Source organism: Heterodontus francisci, chromosome 4, assembly GCF_036365525.1.
Source record: "Heterodontus francisci isolate sHetFra1 chromosome 4, sHetFra1.hap1, whole genome shotgun sequence".
Taxonomy (NCBI): domain Eukaryota; kingdom Metazoa; phylum Chordata; class Chondrichthyes; order Heterodontiformes; family Heterodontidae; genus Heterodontus; species Heterodontus francisci.
The window spans coordinates 199,687,001-199,706,618 of NC_090374.1; the positions used below are offsets into that span (position 1 = coordinate 199,687,001).

Consider the following 19,618-nt stretch of genomic DNA (forward strand, 5'->3'; position numbering starts at 1 on the left):
CACTTCTAATCCAACTGCCACAGTTTGAGACGCTCCTATATGTAGGAGCACAGGTGAATTCCCAGTTAATGCCCATCACCTAAATACAATTAAACATCCAACAAATATACAATTAACATCCCCTGCACTCTGTATTCTGCCTGGTTTTCGACTGCATTCTGTATCTGACATTTGTTATAAACCTGTTTTTCTGTTTTATTTTCAACTCTATTTCCTTTGTCATCCAGAGACCTCTAGCTTTGAATGCCCCATCTTTCCTCCTTCTGGGAATATGCTTGTTTTGCACTCAAACTATCTCTGTTTTTAGACCCTGCATTGCTCATTTACTGTTTTCTCAGCCAATCTTTGTTTCCAGATTACCTGTGCTAGATGGCTTATCAACTTACTAAAATTGGCTCTCTTCCAGTTGGGTATTGTTTGATTTTTTTTGTCCCTCTCCAAAACTACTTTAAACCTAATATTATGACCATTATTGCCCAGACATCCTCCCATTCCAACACACTCCACTAGCTCTATTTCATTCCCCAAGACTAGATCCAGCATTGCTTCCTTCCTTGATGGCTAGACACATTTTGGTTGAGAAAGCTCTCCTGTCTACATTTTAAGAGTTCTTCACCCTCCTTGCTCTGTTTTTCTCCGAGTCTACATCAGGGTAATTGAAGTCCCCTACTAATAATGCTTTACTATTTTTACATATCTCTGAAATTTGTCTCCAGATTTGCTCTCCATCTCATTATTTGGAGGTCTATAGTAAACACCCGGCAATGTAACAACTCCTTTCAGTTCGCTAACCAAATAATTTTAATCTTTGAACTGTCTAGCATATCATTCCTAGACAGAAGCTTAAAATTATCATTAATACTTCCACTGTCCCCTCCTGCCTTTTGCCCTTCCTTATCCCTTCTGAATACACAGTAGCCAGGAATGTTTAGTCCCATTCCTGCTCATGCTTAAGCTAGGTCTCCGTTGTGACCCCATATGGCAACTTGTGCATGTAGCTTATCAACCTCATCTGTAAAAATGCTTGTATTAACACACATGTATTCCAATACCATACTAGTCAGCTTTTCTGTATTCCACCATCTAATTCCTACTCTTTTTACATTCTTTGTTCAGTTCCTGTGAGCTGCTCCTAGTTTCATGCACCTTGTCTCTCCTCACTGCTGCTGTGCCCTGGTGCCCCTTCCCCCGCCAAATTAGTTTAAACCCTCCCCCACAGCACTAGTTAACCTCCCTGCAATAACAGTGGTCCCAGCCCCATTTAGGTGCAACCTGTCCAGCTTGTAGAGGTCCCAACTGTCCCAGAACTGGTCCCATTGTATTAGGAATATTTAGCCCTCCCTCCTATGCTTTCACATGCTCTATCTTCCTGTTTCTGCAGAATCTTTAGTCTTTTTCCTAGTTCCTGAAACTCTGTAGGATTTCAATCTTTTAACTATGTAATTGGTTCCAACATGAACTCTGACTTCTGCTTTTAGTTAATTTGGCTTTGGCACAAAAAGCTCAATTTGAGATTCTCTTGATCAATGTCCCAACACTCAATTCACAGCCTGAAGTCAATATTGTTAACACTTCTATAGCCTCTACAGGGTATTTTGATCTTGCTTCTAACCAAAATCAACCTTTCTTCATTAGTTACTTCCATATCTCTCCACAATCTATGAACCCAAGTCCTCCTGCTATGGCACAGCACATAAAGGGCGAGGAATTGGTTTGCACAGCACCCATTTTTCGGGTTCAGCTGAGACTACTAAGGCCCCAATATAATGGGAGGAAGTGTGCACACAATTCTGTCAAGTTAAGTACAACAAATATGTGCCCTACCCATACCAGAAATAGATGCTCATGGAGCTTAATGCCTGTTTGAGGACCCCACTCCAAGATGGGTCTGCCATAAAGAAACCAGGCCTAGGGACAGCCTGCTAGACCTTACCTGAATGAGGAGCCCGGAGAAGTACTCATATCAAAGGAATCAATTTCCGCCACTCCCATCCCCTCCCAACCACATCATCATCATTGGTCCCAGCCCTGACCCCTGATCTCTCATACTCCCAACCCGACCACCAACCTGCTGGTCCTGGCCCACAATCTCCTCTGGTCCTGGCCCTGGCAATCCTCGCCCTGACCCTGATCTGAGGACCCGACTCCCTAACCCACTTACTTGAGGGGTGCTACGATGCTAGGAGTGGCCCAATCTGGTACGACTCTTTGCTGGCAGGCTCTGATGGTACGCCAGCTCTATTATAACGAGGCCTGAGGCCCAATATTTGCCACCCTTGGGCCTCATCATTCAAGTGCAAGCAACCCCTGCACAACCAAAGATAGGCGAGCCCAAACCTCTAGACTGGTTCTAAAGAGCTGTACCATTTTGTGGCCTGAACAGGTTTTTTGAAAAAGATATCTTAGCTTTTCCCCCTCCGCCTCCAACTTTGACACTCCGCCATGAAGGTTCAGACTTCTGTGGGTACAGTCCGAGAAGTAGTAGCCCAGAGTTTTGTTTTTATTCATTCATGGGATGTGGGTGTCACTGGCCAGGCCAGCATTTATTGCTCATCCCTAATTGCCCTTGAGAAGGTGGTGGTGAGCTGATATCTTGAACCGCTGCAGTCCATTTGGGGTAGGTACACCCACAGCGCTGTTAGGAAGGGAGTTCCAGGATTTTGACCCAGCGACAGTGAACGAACGGCAATATAGTTCCAAATCAGGATGGTGTGAGACTTGGAGGGGAACTTGCAGGTGGTGGTTTTCCCATGTATTTGCTGCCCTTGTTCTTCTTGTTGGTAGAGGTCGCGGGTTTGGAAGGTGCTGTCTAAGGAGCCTTGGTGCATTGCTGCAGTGCATCTTGTAGATGGTACACACTGCTGCCACTGTGCGTCGGTGGTGGAGGGAGTGAATGTTTGTGGATGGGGTGCCAATCAAGCGGGCTGCTTTGTCCTGGATGGTGTCGTGCTTCTTGAGTGTTGTTGGAGCTGTACCCATCCAGGCAAGTGGACAGTATTCCATCACACTGCGCCAGTGACTTGTGCCTTGTAGATGGTGGACAGGCTTTGGGGTGTCAGGAGGTGATTTACTCGCCACAGGATTCCTAGCCTCTGACCTGCTCTTGTAGCCACGGTATTTATATGGCTACTCCAGTTCAGTTTCTGGTCAATGGTAGTCACTTGGATGTTGATAGTGGGGGATTCAGCGATGGTAATGCCGTTGAATGTCAAGGGGAGATGGTCATTACCTGGCACTTGTGTGGCGCGAATGTTACTTGCCACTTATCAGCCCAAGCCTGGATATTGTCCAGGTCTTGCTGCATTTCTCAATGGACTGCTTCAGTATCTGAGGAGTCATGGATGGTGCTGAACATTGTGCAATCATCAGTGAACATCCCCATTTCTGACCTTATGATTGAAGGAAGGTCATTGATGAAGCAGCTGAAGATGGTTGGGCCGAGGACACTACCCTGAGGAACTCCTGCAGTGATGACCTGGAGCTCAGATGACTGACCTCCAACAACCACAACCGTCTTCCTTTGCGCTAGGTATGACTCCAGCCAGCGGAGGATTTTCCCCCTGATTCCCATTGACCTCAGTTTTGCTCGGGCTCCTTGATGCCATACTCGGTCAAATGCTGCCTTGATGTCAAGGGCAGTCATTCTCACCTCACCTTGTTACCTTCAAATTGTTATTTTTCGATACAGTGGACACTGGCAGGATATTTCATAGAAGACGCTGACTCTATCTTCACTCAATATTATGTGTCGACTTTTTACAGGGGTCACTTAGACCCCTGTAGTTTTTTCTCCCTCTTTTCCAGTGGCACCAAAGCCAGCCATAGTGCTGCTACTTTGACCAAAGCAGATCAAACCTGAGACATCTTCTGGCCAGTATCACTGTATCAACTGAGCTATCAGTGAAGTAAGACATAAATGTTTTTCTAAAACCTTTATTATGCTGTGTCAGATAGACAATAAATTCACATACCGCCGTGCTTGTCTCCAGTTATTATAAGATGAATTCTGCAGTTCACTCTCTTCTCCTTCACCTTCCTCCCTCTCTGGCAGCTCGGTACTAAAATAGAAACATAGAATTTCTTTCATTAAACTATTTAAAATCAGTGACAAAATACCATGAAAATAATTTATTTTCTTTAAATGAACACTGTCCTGGAAAATGGAGACTATGCAAGCAGTGACACCACTGAGCCCCTCAAGTCTGTTTAATGCACTCATGGACAATCTGTATCTCAACTCCATTCACCTCCCTTGGCTCCATATCCTTTTATACCCATGTCATACAGTCAGAGTCATAACAGCACAGATTCAGCCCATCGAGTCTATGCCGGCTCTTTGTACAGCATTCCAGTCAGTTCCAGTGCCTGGCTCTATCCCTGTAAGTTTATTGCCCTCGAGTGCCCATCCAACTTCCATTTGAAATCATTCAGCGTCTCTGCTTCCACCACCCTTGTAGGTAGCGAGTTCCAGATCATTACAATTCACTGCGTAAAAAAGTTCTTCCTCACATCCTCCTGCAGTTCTTTCCCAAAAGATTAAATCTGTGTCCCCGAGTACATGTACCATCAGCTAATGGGAACAGCTTTGCTTTGTTTACTCTATCCAAACCTGTCAGAATCATGTACACCTCTATCAAAACTCCCCTCATTCTCCTTTGCTCCATGGAGAACAGCCCCAGCTTCTCCAACCTAACATCCTGGTAAATCTCCTCTACACCTTCTCAAGGATGTGCCCAGAACTGAAAGCAATACTCTAGCTCTGGCCTAACTAGAGCTTTATAAAGGTTCAGTGTAACCTCCCTGCTTTTGTACTTAATACCTCTATTTGTGAAGCCCACGATCCCATATGCTTTGCTAACTACTCTCTCAATATGTCCTGCCACCTTTAAAGATTGGTGCACATGGATCCCCCCAGGTCCCTCTGTCCCTGTACACTCTTTAGAACTGTACCATTTAGTCCATATTGCCTCTCCCTTTTGCTAAAATGCATCACCTCACATTTCTCTGTATTAAATTCTATCTGTCTGCCCATTCTGTTAGCCTATCTATGTCCTGTTGCAGTTGATTGGTATCATCCTCATTGTCTGCCACACCACCAAGTTTGGTACCATCGGCAAATTTTGTATTTTACTCAGTACTCTAATATCCAAGTCATTTATGTCCATCACAAAAATCAGTGACCCTAGCACTGATCCTTGGGGAACACTATTAACTACCGTCCTCCAGTCTGAAAAACAGCCATATACCACAATTCACTGTTTTCTGTCCTTAAGCTAATTTTTTATTCAAGCTGACACTGACCTTCCTAATCCATGAGCGTCAGTTTTGGTAACTAGACTTTTATGTGGTACTTTGTCAAAGGTTTTCTTAAAATCCATATAGATAACATCCACCATATTCGCTTCATCAACCTCTGTTACTTCATCAAAAAAAATTAAGAAAATTAGTCAAGCAGAATCTGCCTTTTAAAAAGCTGCACAAGCTCTCCCTAGCTAACGCAAGCCTCATCAAGTGTTGATTTTTTTCTGATTAATATTTCTAAAACCTTACCCACCACAGATGTTAAACTGACCAGCGTGTAGTTATAAGCAATGTCCTTACACCCTTTCTTGAACAAGGGTGTCACATTTTCTACTCTCCAATCGTCTGGCACCTCCCCCTTATCTAGGGAAGATCGGAAGATTATGACAAGGCCTTCCGGAATCTCCACTCCCACTTCCTTTAGCAATCTGGGATGCAAACCATCTGACCAGGTGACTTATCCACTCTAAGCACAGCCAGCCTTTCCAGTATATCCTGCCTATCCTCTACCATCTCAGCTTCGATTGATATTTTGTCAGCATTCTCTTCATTAGTAAACACAGATACAAAGTACTCATTAAGTATTCTAGGCTTGCTCTGTGCCTGTGCAAAAATTACCCTCTTTGTCCCGAACAGACTCCAACCCACCTCTTACTACCCGCTTATTATTTACAAGCAAGTAAAAGATTTTTGGGTTCACTTTTATGTTAATTGCTATGCTATTCTCATATTCTCTCTTTGCAAGTCGTATTTTCCTCTTCACGTTCCCCCTCAACTTATTGTATTTTGCCTGGTTTTCGCTTGAAGAATTCAACTGATATGCATCATACAAGATCTTTTTTTGTTTCATCATATTTTCTATTTCCTTCATCATCCAAGGAGCCCTGGCTTTGATTCCCTTACGCTTCACCCTTGTTGGAAAGTACCTAGCCCTGTACCTGAAACATCTCTTCCTTAAATATCATCCATTGCTCTGTTACAGGTTTTCCTGTCAATCTTTGTTTCCATTTTACACTGGCTAGATCACCTTTTACCCTATTGAAGATAGCCCTCTTCCAATTTAGAAGTTCTACTTTAGATTGTTCCTTGCTCTTCTCCATTGCGAATCTAAACCTTATGATACAATGATCACTCTTACCCAAGTGCTCCCCACAGACACATGGTCCACTGGGCCGATCAAGAACATTCCCCTGAACGTATTTCAGAAATTCCTCCCTCTCCTTTCCCTTTATTCTATTATTATCCCAATTGATATTTGGGTTATTAAAGTCCCCCAATATCACCACTCTACAGTTCTTGCACATCTCCGTCGTCATTTCCCTGCAGATTTGTTCCTCTCCCTTACTATTTGGAGGCCTATAGAATACCCCCAGTAGCATAATCACACCCTACTTGCTTCTCAATTTTAACCAAATGGATTCTGTCTTTGCCCCATCATGGACATCCTCCCTTTCCAATACGACAATGTCTTCCCTAATTAGTACTGCCACCATAGCCTCCTTTTTCCTTCCCTATTTTTTCTGAACACTTTGTATCCTTGAATATTAAGCGCACTACTTACCATCTTTAAGCCATTTTCCCGTTATTGCCACTGCATTGTATTCCCACACATCTATTTGTGCTTGTAGCTCACCAATCCATTTACATACATGCATTGTAAGCCTGTCTCTGTATTCCTCATGATACTTCTGAGTTTGCTCCTACCTAATATGGTACTACTTCCTTCTCTAGTACTATCCAATACCCTTACTCCTTTATACACCTTATTCCTCTTTTCTACTTATATATGCTGGTGCTCATCCCCCTGCCAATTTAATTTAAACCCTCCCCAACCACACTCATGGTCTTCCCCTCAAGGACATTGGTTCCAACCTGTTGAGAAGCATAACCCATCCCTTTTGAATAGGTGTTTCCTGCCCCAGGACTGGTTCCAATGACCCAAGAATCTGAAGCCTTCCCTGCTGCTCCATGCCTCAAGCCACACATTGACACTTCCTATTTTTCTATTTCTACTTGTGCCAGCGCGTGGCACTGGGAGTAATCCAGAGATTACAACCTTCGAGGTCCTATTTTTAACTTCTTCCCTAGCTCCTGAATATCTGAGCGTAAGACCTCAATACCTGCTCTCTATATACCACAACATCTGACCCACTCCCTTCCCCCAACAATAATTTATCGATCTCAGATTTAAAATTATTAATTGAGCTAATAACGAGTGGTTTCATAGATTAGGGAAGCTGGAATTATTCTCCTTCAAGCAGGGAAGGTTAAGCAGAGATTTAACAGAGGTGTTCAAAATTGTGAAGTGTTCTGACAGAGTAAATAACTTTCCACTGGTTGGAGGGTCAGTAACCAGAGATTTAAGATAATTGGCAAAATAATTTTGTGTAGAAAATTGTTACGATCTAGAATTCACTGCCTGAAAGGGTGTTGGAAACAGATTCAATAGTAACTTTCAAAAGAGAAATGGATATATACATGAAAAGAAAAAAAATACAGGGCTATGGGGAAGAGCAGGGGACTACTTGAACAAAGCTACCAATGATCTGGCACAGACACAATGGGCCAAATGACTTTTGTGCTGTATGTGTCTAAAATTCTATAAGGACAAATCAAAGAGAAAGAGGTCATCAAATAAATTCCACTTAACAGTAGACTTAAGAGGCACAAACAAAGCAAAGCTACTGAGATCAAAGGTCTTCTCTCATGCTTGAAACTGTTATTATGTCACTATTGCATAGAATCTGTTCTGGCAAGGAAGATGCAATTATTAAATCCAGAGCATCATTCCAACGAATTCACAAAAATCATTTTTTACTATGAGTGTTCAATGTCTTCAAGAATGACTATTTGTCAGCATAAATATAAATTCTGAAGTATCTTTTAAAAAAACTTTGTTTTTGTTGTTAAGAAAAACACTAAACTAAAGCCCATATACATGAATACGGATATAGAAGTTTATAAGTATACAGTTCCTTTGAAGTATTTAAAATGTCTATTTTATTATAAAAATGTTCCACTAAGTGCTTATAACATGGAAGCACATTTCAATTATTTAAGGATAAAACAGATGGAAAAGAGTACAATAACTTGACCAGCAGCATACTCAAAACTACATTAAGTATAAAAATATAATGCTTCACAATGCAAAACTTTCAAAATCTTTTGGCCATAATAATGCAGACTCATTGTTTAAAGATTACCTTTGCTTATTTTCTGCAATCCATGGAACCACATGTCTCTGAGGTTTATGAAATTGTAAGCTACGGATAGGCGAACCAGACTGGTTAAGCATATGTGATTTGTGACTAGTCCTCTATTTATTCTACCAAGCTGAAATGTTGCAGTTATTACAAGCCAAGCTTGCAGCAATGCATTAAATCAGTTCAACAGCACAACTGTCACTGAAACTTAAAAAAATCATTACGTGGCAGATGGTTATAAAAATAACCAAGTGTTTTTATTTTGTTACCCAGTTCCCTTTTAATTTAAACCATGCTTTTTCTTTACAGCTGGCGCAGATAGTTCCTCTTTACAGAAAACAGTGCTGGTCAGATTAGATCATTCCTCAGCTCAAAGAAAACCATTAGATCAGAATGTTTATTTAATGGTGTAACGGATAAAAACCACTGAAAATATTTTTTTTCTGATGCTCACACCTTACAATTATTTGTAAATTTTGTGCTTGGTTGTCACGGTTCCCTCAGTAATATGGTTACACTCCCTCACATACACAAAACTCATCCACAGCTGTTGGAAATCTCCAGCAACCTAAGGCCCAGGTGAAATTTCCAAGTGAAACCTCAGGCCTTAGCCAGAAGGCAGGCCTTCGAGCAGGAACCTTCTCACAGATATTTCTAACATTAAATACTAACGCTATGGTGGTCTCGTTGGTGACTTTTTGCCTGCCACCCCCCGCCCCCCACCCACTTCTACCACAGAATTGTGTACTTTTGTGCAACTGTGTTATATTCTGAAAATTATTCTAGCTGTACACGTCTATGTGAGCAAAAAGGAAACTGGCATCAAAAACAGCGTGAAAGAATTATTTGAAGAATTTGACTGATCAGTTTTAGTTACGTCATGTTACGAGAATGGCAGTTTTCGAAAATAAATGAGGAATTTGATTGTTCAGTTTCCTGCTTGTTATTTATTCCTCACTGGTTGTTATTGGTACTTTTGATTCGTTCATACTTAGTCAATTGGAAATTTGATTGGTAATTAGATAAATTGCAATTTTTCACCTCTCATAGGGAAAGATTTTCCTCTGCCCTGTCCCTGGGCAATTGGCATTCCCCAGACTCAGAGCAGTTCCTTGTGTGCAGCTCAGGATTTCTGGGGGCTTGGTTACAATGCAACTGTGATAGGATTTCTATGAGGTAGGGGGATGAGTTCCCAGCCTCCAACCTCAACCTCTTCCAACTTTGCTTGCTGGGCACACCATGAGTGTGCTACCTGTTGAGAGCTGGTAGAAGAACCCTTCCTAGGAAGATGGAAAGTGCTTGGACTATCAGGCTACTCTCTCATGAAGCAGCCATAAAGGTTCTGATCTTGATAGACCAAAGTGCAGCTGCAAGCATCTCAGGAGTTTTTGGAGGGTGGACAATGAGACTATTGGAATAACTAAAGTGAACAAAGGGTGGACAAGGTTTTCAGTAACTGAGACAGGGCAGGCAATATTGTTGAGTTGGAAGTTGGTCATGGAAAGGATGTTTGATGGGGCTCAACTTAGGGTTGAACCCAACACTAAGGTTATGCATGGCTTTAATGAGCCTGATGGGGCTTGCATCTGAGGCAAGGGAGAAGAATTTATACCAGGCATCACAAATAATAGCTTCAATCTCCTAATGTTCACCTGAAGGAAGTTGTGACTCATCCAAGATTTCACAGTGGACAGGCAGTTCAGTAGCATAAAAAGAGCCAAGGGGTAAAAGTCATAGAGAGGTAGATAAGGAAGAGAAGAAGGCAGAAGTATGCGTGGGAGCCTCAGGAGGTGATGGCACCCATAAGGGAAGAGAAGCCATAGCTGGAGCTGACCTGACTCTCTCCTACAGAATAGAGAGAAGACAAACCAGGGACACTCCCATGGGCCTGAACAATGTGGAGGAGGAAAGCATAGTTAATGATGACAAATGCTATAGCAGACTTGAGGAGGACAAAGCAGAATAATGTACCTTAATCATAGCCACAGAATGTGCAGTTTATGACTTTGTCGAGGGCCATTTCAGGGCTACAAGAAGGGCAGAGGTCAAACTGGTTAGATTTGAATGCTGAATTTCAGAAGACATGGGCATGGAGCTCAGAAGCAACCACATATTTAAGGGGTTTACAGAGGATATCAAAGTTAGAGGTGAAGTGATAGTTCAAGAGGGCGGATAAGAACACAAGAAATCGGAGCAGGAGTAGGCCACACGGCCTGTTCAGCCTGCTCCACCATTCAATATGATCATGGTTGATCTTGGGATTCAACTCCACTTTCCCACCTGCTCCCTATATCCCATGATTCCCTGACAGACTGAAAATCTGGCTAGCCAGCCTTAAATGTATTCAATGATGGAGCATCCACATCCCTCTGGGGTACAGAATTCTAAAGATTCACAACTCTTTGAGCGAAGACATTTTTCCTCGTCTTAGTCCTAAATGATCGTCCCCTCATCCTGAGACTGTGCCCCCGTGTTTTAGATTCCCCGTGTTTTCGATGAGTCAAGCGTGGATTTTATGAGTATAAAATTGGGGGGTGGGGGGGGGGGGGGGTACGGATAATAACACTGGTTTTGAACGGGAAGGCTAGAGGAAAGGGAACAATTAACAACAGAAGCTGCCTTGGGGGCCAGGAGTGGTAGTTGAGAGATCAAGAGTGGAGTAAGGAAGGAATCAAGGGAGTTAGGTCTCATGAAAGAGATGAGTTTGGAAAGGATGAGAGGAGGAAACAGCAAAGTGACACGTTTCCAGACTGGCATAGGCGAGAGATGAGGACTGATTTGGGCAGAGAAGTAGGAGGGACTAGTAAAGGTAGCTGTGCAGATAGCTTCCATCTTAGAGAGGAAGAAAGCAATGAGCACCTTACAATTGGTACTGAGGTGAGGACAGTGATGGCAGAAAAAAGGAGTTTCAGGAAAAGCTAGCTGTGGAGAAAAGGTTGTCCTTCAAGATGGCTGTGGAGCAGTAGTTGGTTCTGGTGGTGAAGAGCAAGGCACTGTAAAACTTTGAAATCATCACGTCAAATTAGGCAATTGACAAATGGGATAACTGTGACAGGTGAGTTTATGTTCCTTTAGGTTGAGGGTGTGAAGGTGAGGGGATGTCCCAAGAGCAGTAACACTTAAGGGTTAAAAGGGATAGCAAACAATGATCAATGGCATTGAAGGTGAAGGAGTGATCCAGCAGGTCTACAGCAACAGAGATATTGTGATGGGTAAAGATTGCCTGGAAAAGGGAGTTGGAAGTTAGACAGGGTTTCTAAGGGAGCTAAGGAAACCTTTTTTCCACAGATAAATAGTGAAAGCAGTGGGATCAGGGAGGGTGAGGAATGTGGATGGTGAAAAATAGCAAGAGATGACCTTATTGGTGATTGAAGCCTCAGGTGTAGAGACACCATAATAAATGATGAAGTCAGGTAGATGGCCATCTACATGGATGAGAGGTTGTATGGTGATCAGCAGAACTGAACAGTCCAGTAAATGCCAACAACTGTGGCAGCTGACTCAAGAGCTAGGAGCCAGTGGGCTTCTGCCTAAGATCTAGTGCAGCAACACTGTAAAACCTGGAAGCCAGCAGAAGGAAAGAAGATAACTAGAGGGAGCACTATTCAGCAGTTTTATCTGCAGCTAATTTTTCATATACAAGTTAGTCAAAATTATCACAACAAAATTCATTGATAGGGAAATTAGTAGACTGTGAACTGGATTTGTGGCTTCACTGATTTGATTAATTCAGTTTTGCATTTCTGTACACTTATTGCCAAATTACTTGTGCAAAAGAGAATGACAAAAGGCAGATTCTACCTCCACCAAGTGCATTTCAGGAATGAAGAGAATCATAGAATGGTTATAGCACAGAAGGAGGCCATTCAGCCTGTCATGTCCATGCTGGCTCTCTTTAAGAACTCAGCTAGTTGCACTTCGCTGGCTTTTACCCGTAGCCTTACAAATTGGTTTTAACGGCTCATCTTAAAGATAGCACCTCCAACAATGCAGTACTCCTAATACGGCATTGGAGTACCAGCCTAGATTTTTGTGCTCCAGTCCTGGAGTAGGATGTGTACCCATAACCTTCTGACTCAGAGACAAAAGTGCTACCAACTGGTCCCATACAGTTCTTTAGATGTAATAACTCCAAACATCATGAGAAATGGACCACATCAGAAAGTGCTCAACTTCAACTGCCAGGTCTATGTTATGTAGATAGCTAATCCTATCGTTACCCATCAACCGCCCATTTATACTAATCCTACATTAATTCCATTTCCCTCTCACATCCCCACCTTCCCTCAATTCTCATACCACCTACCTACACTAGGGGCAATTTACAATGGCCAATTTGCCTATCAACCCACAAGTCTTTGGCATGTGGGAAGAAGCCCACGTGGTCACAGGGAGAACTTGCAAACTCCGCACAGGCAATACCCAGAACTGAACCCGGGTCACTGGAGCTGTGAGGCTGCGGTGCTAACCACTGTACTGCCCAACCAGTCTTTCACAACCACAGGAAATGAAGTAACTTTGAAGGGTAGTCACTGTTGTAACATAGAAAATTCAACCGACAATTTGTGCACAGCAAGGTCTCACAAACAGCAATGAGATATATGATCGGATCATCTGTTTTAGTGATGCTGGTTCAGGGATAAATATCGGTCACACCATGTCTTTTACATCGCATGACAGGGCAGTCTGAACTTCAATTCTATGATCTTCTCAAACAGAGGATCTATTCAACGTCCTTTTCTCACTACTCCACTGGAGTATCAGCATGAATTATGTGCTCAATTCAATGGGGTTGGGGCCTAAACTCACAATCTTCTGACTCAAATAAGGCTTTTTACATCAAAATCTTTCAAAGCACTTCACACATTAAATGACTGCTGTTATGTTAGCAAACTCAATTATTTAATGGTCCAAAGCTCACCACCACCTTCTCAAGGGAAATTAGGGATGGGCAATAAATGCTGGCTTAGCCAGCGACACCCACATCCCCCGAATGAATAAACAAAAGTTGACAGGAATTTTCCAGTCAGCCTCCAGACACCTGGAGGTGTCAGAGAACAGCTCAGCTGTCAGGAGGCGCTCCAACCGCCCCACTTCCCCCAACCATGGTGACAGACTGGGGCCGGGAGGAGGGGGCAGCACTCCTGGTAGGCTTTGAGACTCTCTGCTCCTGCCTGGCTTCAGCTACAGCTGAAGGCCTCCCTGTGGAGGGGGAGCTCCTCCACAATGGCAGCCTGGCTCCTGATTCTGTTTTTTATTTAACAGCTGAAAAAGTTAGAGAGAGGATGCATCAAAATGGAGACGCCTTCCCTCTCACTTACTTGAAAGGCAGCCTGCTGCTTCTTCAGTACTTTAGGACCTCCTATTGGCCCTCTAGCTTCCAGAGCCAACCCACTGTCCTTAATTGAACAGAGAGCCCACCCTCTGGTCATTAAGTGGCCAATTCCAGGAAAATCACAGCTGGGTGACTGTTGGCGGGCTTTTGACTCCCCCCTTTGAGCTGATGTTAGGGTAATGAAGCACATCCGGAATATCTTGTCCATAGCATGCATCTATCCCCAAGTCCACATATGAATGATGGAAAAGGAAGAAGAAAACATAATAACTGGGGGTGTCTAAGCTGCAAACTGAAAGAAGCTCATGCCAATCTGTAAAGGTCCCTGTTAAAAACAATTAAATTCTAAGTAAATGCTTGCAATAATTATAACAAGTAGTTATTAAGAATTAACCTGCTGGATGGCTAACGAAAACAGAGTTCCACATTAGCAGTAAAATTATAGACGATGCATTACGAGTAAAATGTGCATTTTAAAACACTGCTTATCTGCTGACTTAGATGAGCAACACCATAAGAGAACTGCGACAAAAGTATATATATTTACACTAAATTTTTTTTTAAAAATTACTTTTCACAAAAGTTGACAGATGAACTAGGAGTTACCTGGCAAGGAGCAGTGATGAGGCATCATTTGTGATGATTCCTTCAAGTTGTCGATCCATGATGGTCCGATACTTCACCAGATTCTCTGCAGGCACATATGTGACACTACAAAAAAATAACAAAAAAGGTTGAAAAAAAATGTAAAAACCCATAAAGAAATCACATGTTTTACTAGCCCATTTTCATGCAAGTATAAAGCATTATGAGGACCATCAAGGGATGACTGCATCAATTGGACCACTCAGATATCTGAAATTATTTTAGGCTCTAAAAAGAGTGATTTGGAAATTCTGATATTTGGTTTAGAATTAGTTCATTTTAGGAAATAAGTATATTCTGAAGTTTTTCTGATCTATAAAATAAACATTTGAAGCTTTAGGTACCACATCACTTTTCAGTATGGGTTTTATATAAACAACATATACATTCTATGGCTTACAAAGACATCAAAAACAAATACAAACGTGCCCAAATTTTGAACAAATCATTTTTATACCAAAGACAAATAGGCTCATAGCTCTCATGCATGCCATGCTTTTTTATTTTGTATTCCATGAGTTCTTGTTCAAATTATAAAGATGAGTATTTTAATGAAATTAGATAACAAAGCACTTAATATTCCTTTTCAATTACAAATCTATCAAGTCCTATACGTGGGATATTTTCAGAAAAATATTAAAATGACTAACAATAGCAACAGATCATGACATTTTCTTCTATCTAAATCTATCATAGCTGCAGAAGATCAAAACAATTTTAAAAAATTCAATCCGCTAACTAGTAATTTGAATGTTTTGTACTTTTGCCCCATATGTAGTTAGGGCCATGTGTATACCTTTTCTGTATCCCATTCACCTCGACTTAATCCAAATCACTAGAATTAACTTTCAAGATATATTTCCATTCACTGTTTTTAGCAGTCCAGAATTCAGATTTAGAAACACAAAACAGTAACATTGAACCCCTCTGATTACGGCCCTGTTAAATTAGTAATGATGGAAACATGGTTAGTTTTAAGAATACAAAATAAAATTCGAAATTTATCCAGATACACTTCAATCATTACAACCATTGTACACAAATCCATTTTTTTCTTGGCAATATCCATTCTCAAATGTGTAGCTAACTACATAGATGCAATATTTTAAAGCTACATTTCAAAACAAACAAATAGGTTTGCTCCAAAAACAAGAAATGCTGGAAATCTGAAACAAAAACAAGAAATGCTGGAATCACTCAGCAGGTCTGGCAGCATCTGTGGAAAGAGAAGCAGAGTTAACGTTTCGGGTCAGTGACCCTTCTTCGGAAATAGGTTTGCTCTTCATTTTTGAAGGGAAGATAACCTTACCAAACTGAACTTCTGACTATAGATTTGATACATCCCAATAGCTTTAACTGAATGTACACTGAAGTGTTTTTCATTCTCCTATATTGAACTTACTAAGTTGGTGCAGAAATCACACTGGGATTCTTATGACACACAAGGGCTTCTGTGACCCTGCAAATCCTATGCAATAATACACTTGATCTCGTACTAATAAGACAAAGTACTCAAAGGAACTCTAACCAATCTCTATCATTGTTCCTCATTACCATTTTATTACCCCCCTCCTCCCACCTTTTTAAATTGGTTTCTATCCTTCAAACCTTGCTCTCCAAAACCAGTATTGACTGATTCTGTATGTAACAGGCCAGCTTCGTTCATTTCAGTTTTACGAAAATCACTATTTTTCCCTAGTGATTTTTACCATTACTGACATTAGTTAAAAAAGGAAAACCAATGGATACCAAAATCTAAAGTAATTTAAAATGCTCACTTGTTTTAATGTCACACAAATACACTGTAATACGCACACATTACCAGTCCTGATGGAAAATTATTTTTTATTGCAAAATTTGCAAAACGCATCGTTCCTAATGAAAATCATCAGAGCTATCCCCCAACTTGCTCCTCGTGACACCTATTTGATGCTGCTATGTGCAGGCAAATGAAATGCTGATGCTGTAGACTCCTGATCTTGTGCCATTGAACAGTGTTCAATCCCCCAGACTGAAATTGGGAGTAGCAGTGAGGGGAAAACTGGCATAGACTGGCTGCAAATTGAGGGAAGAAGGAGGTGCCAGTGTGAACCAGGGGAAAGGGAGGTTAGGTGACCAAATAAGAGTGGTATGATGGACTGGGGATGGAGTGGACACCATTCATCAGACTTAGCAATCCAAAATATCAATACATATACAGAATAGCCCATAATGCTTACTACAATCTTCCACAAGTTTCCTGTGGCTTGATTATTCCACATATATACTTTATAGATGGCTGGATTGCTAGTAATTTTTTTTAAGTGGTTAATGCTGAGATCTTATGTCAAATGGAAGGTTTATTTTGGCACCTTTCATTTTGCTGTAGACAAGCTGATGAACCTGCCCCAAAATAGAATTACTATTTCAGATGGATTGTGCTATCTGCAAGCAAATTTAGAAACTAATGGTCCAATTTCGAAAAAAAAAAATGCTAAACATGAGTTAGATTTGCTGCGCTCATTGCTGCTGCAAACAAGGTATTATGTCTGTATGAATTTCAAGTATGCGTACTTGCAATTCTAAGTGGTCACATAGGAATCAAAGAAATAATGGAAACATGGTTCAGTTGCAATAAAGTAGTTTATAAACAGGAGAATCTGAAATTCTACAGCATCAGGCGAGTGTTGCAATACCAAATCAACAGTTCTGAACTGTCAAATGAAGGGAGGATCAATTAATGATTGTACATGCACTGCTCTAAGTCACTGATATATTAAATGGCACCATTTGTTTAACGGTGGTTGAAAGTAGAATCAGTCATGATGTTTCTTGGTTGCTAACTCTGTGTCAGGGAATGATACCAGAAAACAAACGCAGCCACTATATATTTTTTAAACTTTACTGCTAGGTAATGGGTTTACTTAAATTATTCCCAAAGGAAACAAAACAATTGTTGATCTAGTTTGAGAAAAAAAAAATAATCCGATCGACAGAACAGCAACAATTTACATTACACATGGTCTTTAACACAATTAGATGTTCTAAGGCATTTCACAGGAGCATTATCAAAATTTGACACCAATCCACAATAGGACAGATGACCAAAAACTTGGTCAAAGAGGTAGATTTAAAGGAGTATTTAAAGAAGAGAGAGGCAGAGAAGAGAAGAGGTTTAGGGAAGGAATTCTACAGTCTAAAGGCCTGGACATCTGAAGGCCTGGCTGTCAATGGTGGAGTGATGAAAATCAGCAAAGTTCAAAAAAAAACTTGTATTTATATAGCGCCTTTCACGACCTCCGGATGTCCCAAAGCGCTTTAAGGCCAATGAAAAACTTTTAGTAGCAATAATGTAGGAAATCTGGCAGCCAATTTGCATACAGCAAACTCCCACAAACAACGTGATAATGACCAGATAATCTGTTTCTTTTGATGTTAAATGAGGGATAAAAATTGGGCACTCTGTATACTCCCCTGCTCTTCTGCACAATAATGCTATGGGATCTTTTAAAACCACCTGAGAGCAGATGGGGCCTCGATTTCAACACCTCACCCAAAAGACGGCATAAGATGAAAGGTCACAGACTTGAAACATAAACTCTGCTTCTCTCTCTACAGATGCTGCCAGATCTGCTGAGTACTTCCAGCACTTTTTCAGATTTCCAGCATCTGCAGTATTTTGCTTTTATTTTAGTGCCAAAAGACGGCGTCTCTGCCAGTGCACACTCCCTCAGTACTGCACTGGACTGTCAGCCTAGATTATTGTGCTCAGGTCTTGGAGTGAGACTTGAACCCACAACCAGAAGCTAGAATTGGAGGAGTGCAGAGATTGCACTCTGTTGCAAGGTCGATGGAAGTTACTGAGGCAGGCAGGGGCAAAGTCATGGAGGGATCTGAAAATAAGGATGAGAATTTTAAATTCAAGGCATTGCTGGACTGAGAGCCAATATAGATCATTATACCAATGTGAGCACAGAGGTGATGGGTGAATAATGCTTGGTGCGAATTGGGTTACAAGCATCAGAGTTTTGGATGAGCCCAAGTTTACGGAGGCTGCAAGGTGGGAAGAGACTCCCAGGAGAACATTGGAAAAGCCGAGTCTAGAAGCAACAAAGACATGCATTCAGGGTTTCAACAGTGTCTTGGGCTGAGGCAGTGGTGGAGATGGGCAATGTTACAAAGTGGAAATTGACACTCTTGGTGATGGAGAAGATATGGGGTTGGAAGCTCAGCTCAGGATCAAAAAGGACACCAAGGTCATCAACGGATGGCTTCAGCCTCAGACAGTGGCCATAGAGAGGGACAGATTCGGTAGTTAGGAAACAGAGTTTGTGGCAGGGTCTGAAGAGAGTGACTGCAGTCTTTCCAATACATAACTGCAGGAAATTTCTGCTCATCCAATACTAGTTGCTGGACAAGCAGCAGAAAATATGAATCAAATGACAGTTCCTTTCAAATAAAGGAAAATGAAATGTTACTTGATTAGTATGCACATTTACTTTCATTGGAGGAAAAGTGAGATAGTGGATAAAACTTTGGCAACATGATTTCCCCAGCCAAATATAACAGATACAGTCTTATCAAAAAACAGGATGGCTTTCAAGGAGTTTATTATCTGCATGCCAAAGTATGCTGGGTCACTCACCATAAACTTTGGCTCATTAATCTCCATGGTAAATCAAGGGCTGACAAAATATCTGAGGAGAAAATTATTCGCAAGAGCCTACAATATGAAAAAGATCTGACAATAACTTGCTCAGCACGAGAATGAAACTCAGATAAACTGAACTCCTAGGATTCCAACCATCCGGTTTTTAAAATTAAGAATTTTCTCCAGCAGCCATTCACACATCCACTGTTGAGGCATTCAGCTGCTTAAAGTTGCAACCATCTATCGAAGATTTTGCACTCCTGAGTGTGGTAGGTTAGGAGCAGAGAAACTTGCTGGGCTTGATTTTCAATCCGGGGTTGGGAATCCGACACCTGGATAATTTCCGGGTCCCAATCCCCCGACTCAGTCTTTAAATGGGTCAGTGGGAGCTGCTTACTGTTCAAGATCATCAAAGGCAGATGGCAGCCATAATGGGACCTGCCTTGCAGAAGAGAGGAGGCAGGACATCAGAGGGCCAGCAGCCTCACTGTGCACAGAAGTGGC

The 19,618-nt window shown here is 41.7% G+C and overlaps 1 protein-coding gene across 14 annotated transcripts in view; it reads right to left on the bottom strand.

Annotated features, from left to right (window-relative positions):
* LOC137369472 (multiple PDZ domain protein) overlaps window positions 1-19,618 on the bottom strand; it is a 419,370-nt gene that overhangs the window by 173,337 nt on the left and 226,415 nt on the right. For all 14 annotated transcript variants that reach the window (XM_068030740.1, XM_068030727.1, XM_068030738.1 and 11 more), the window contains 2 exons: window positions 14,446-14,550; window positions 3,972-4,058 (listed from right to left, as the gene is read on the bottom strand). In XM_068030740.1, coding sequence (XP_067886841.1) covers window positions 3,972-4,058; window positions 14,446-14,550 — 192 coding nt within the window. The remainder of the gene's footprint in view (window positions 1-3,971; window positions 4,059-14,445; window positions 14,551-19,618) is intronic.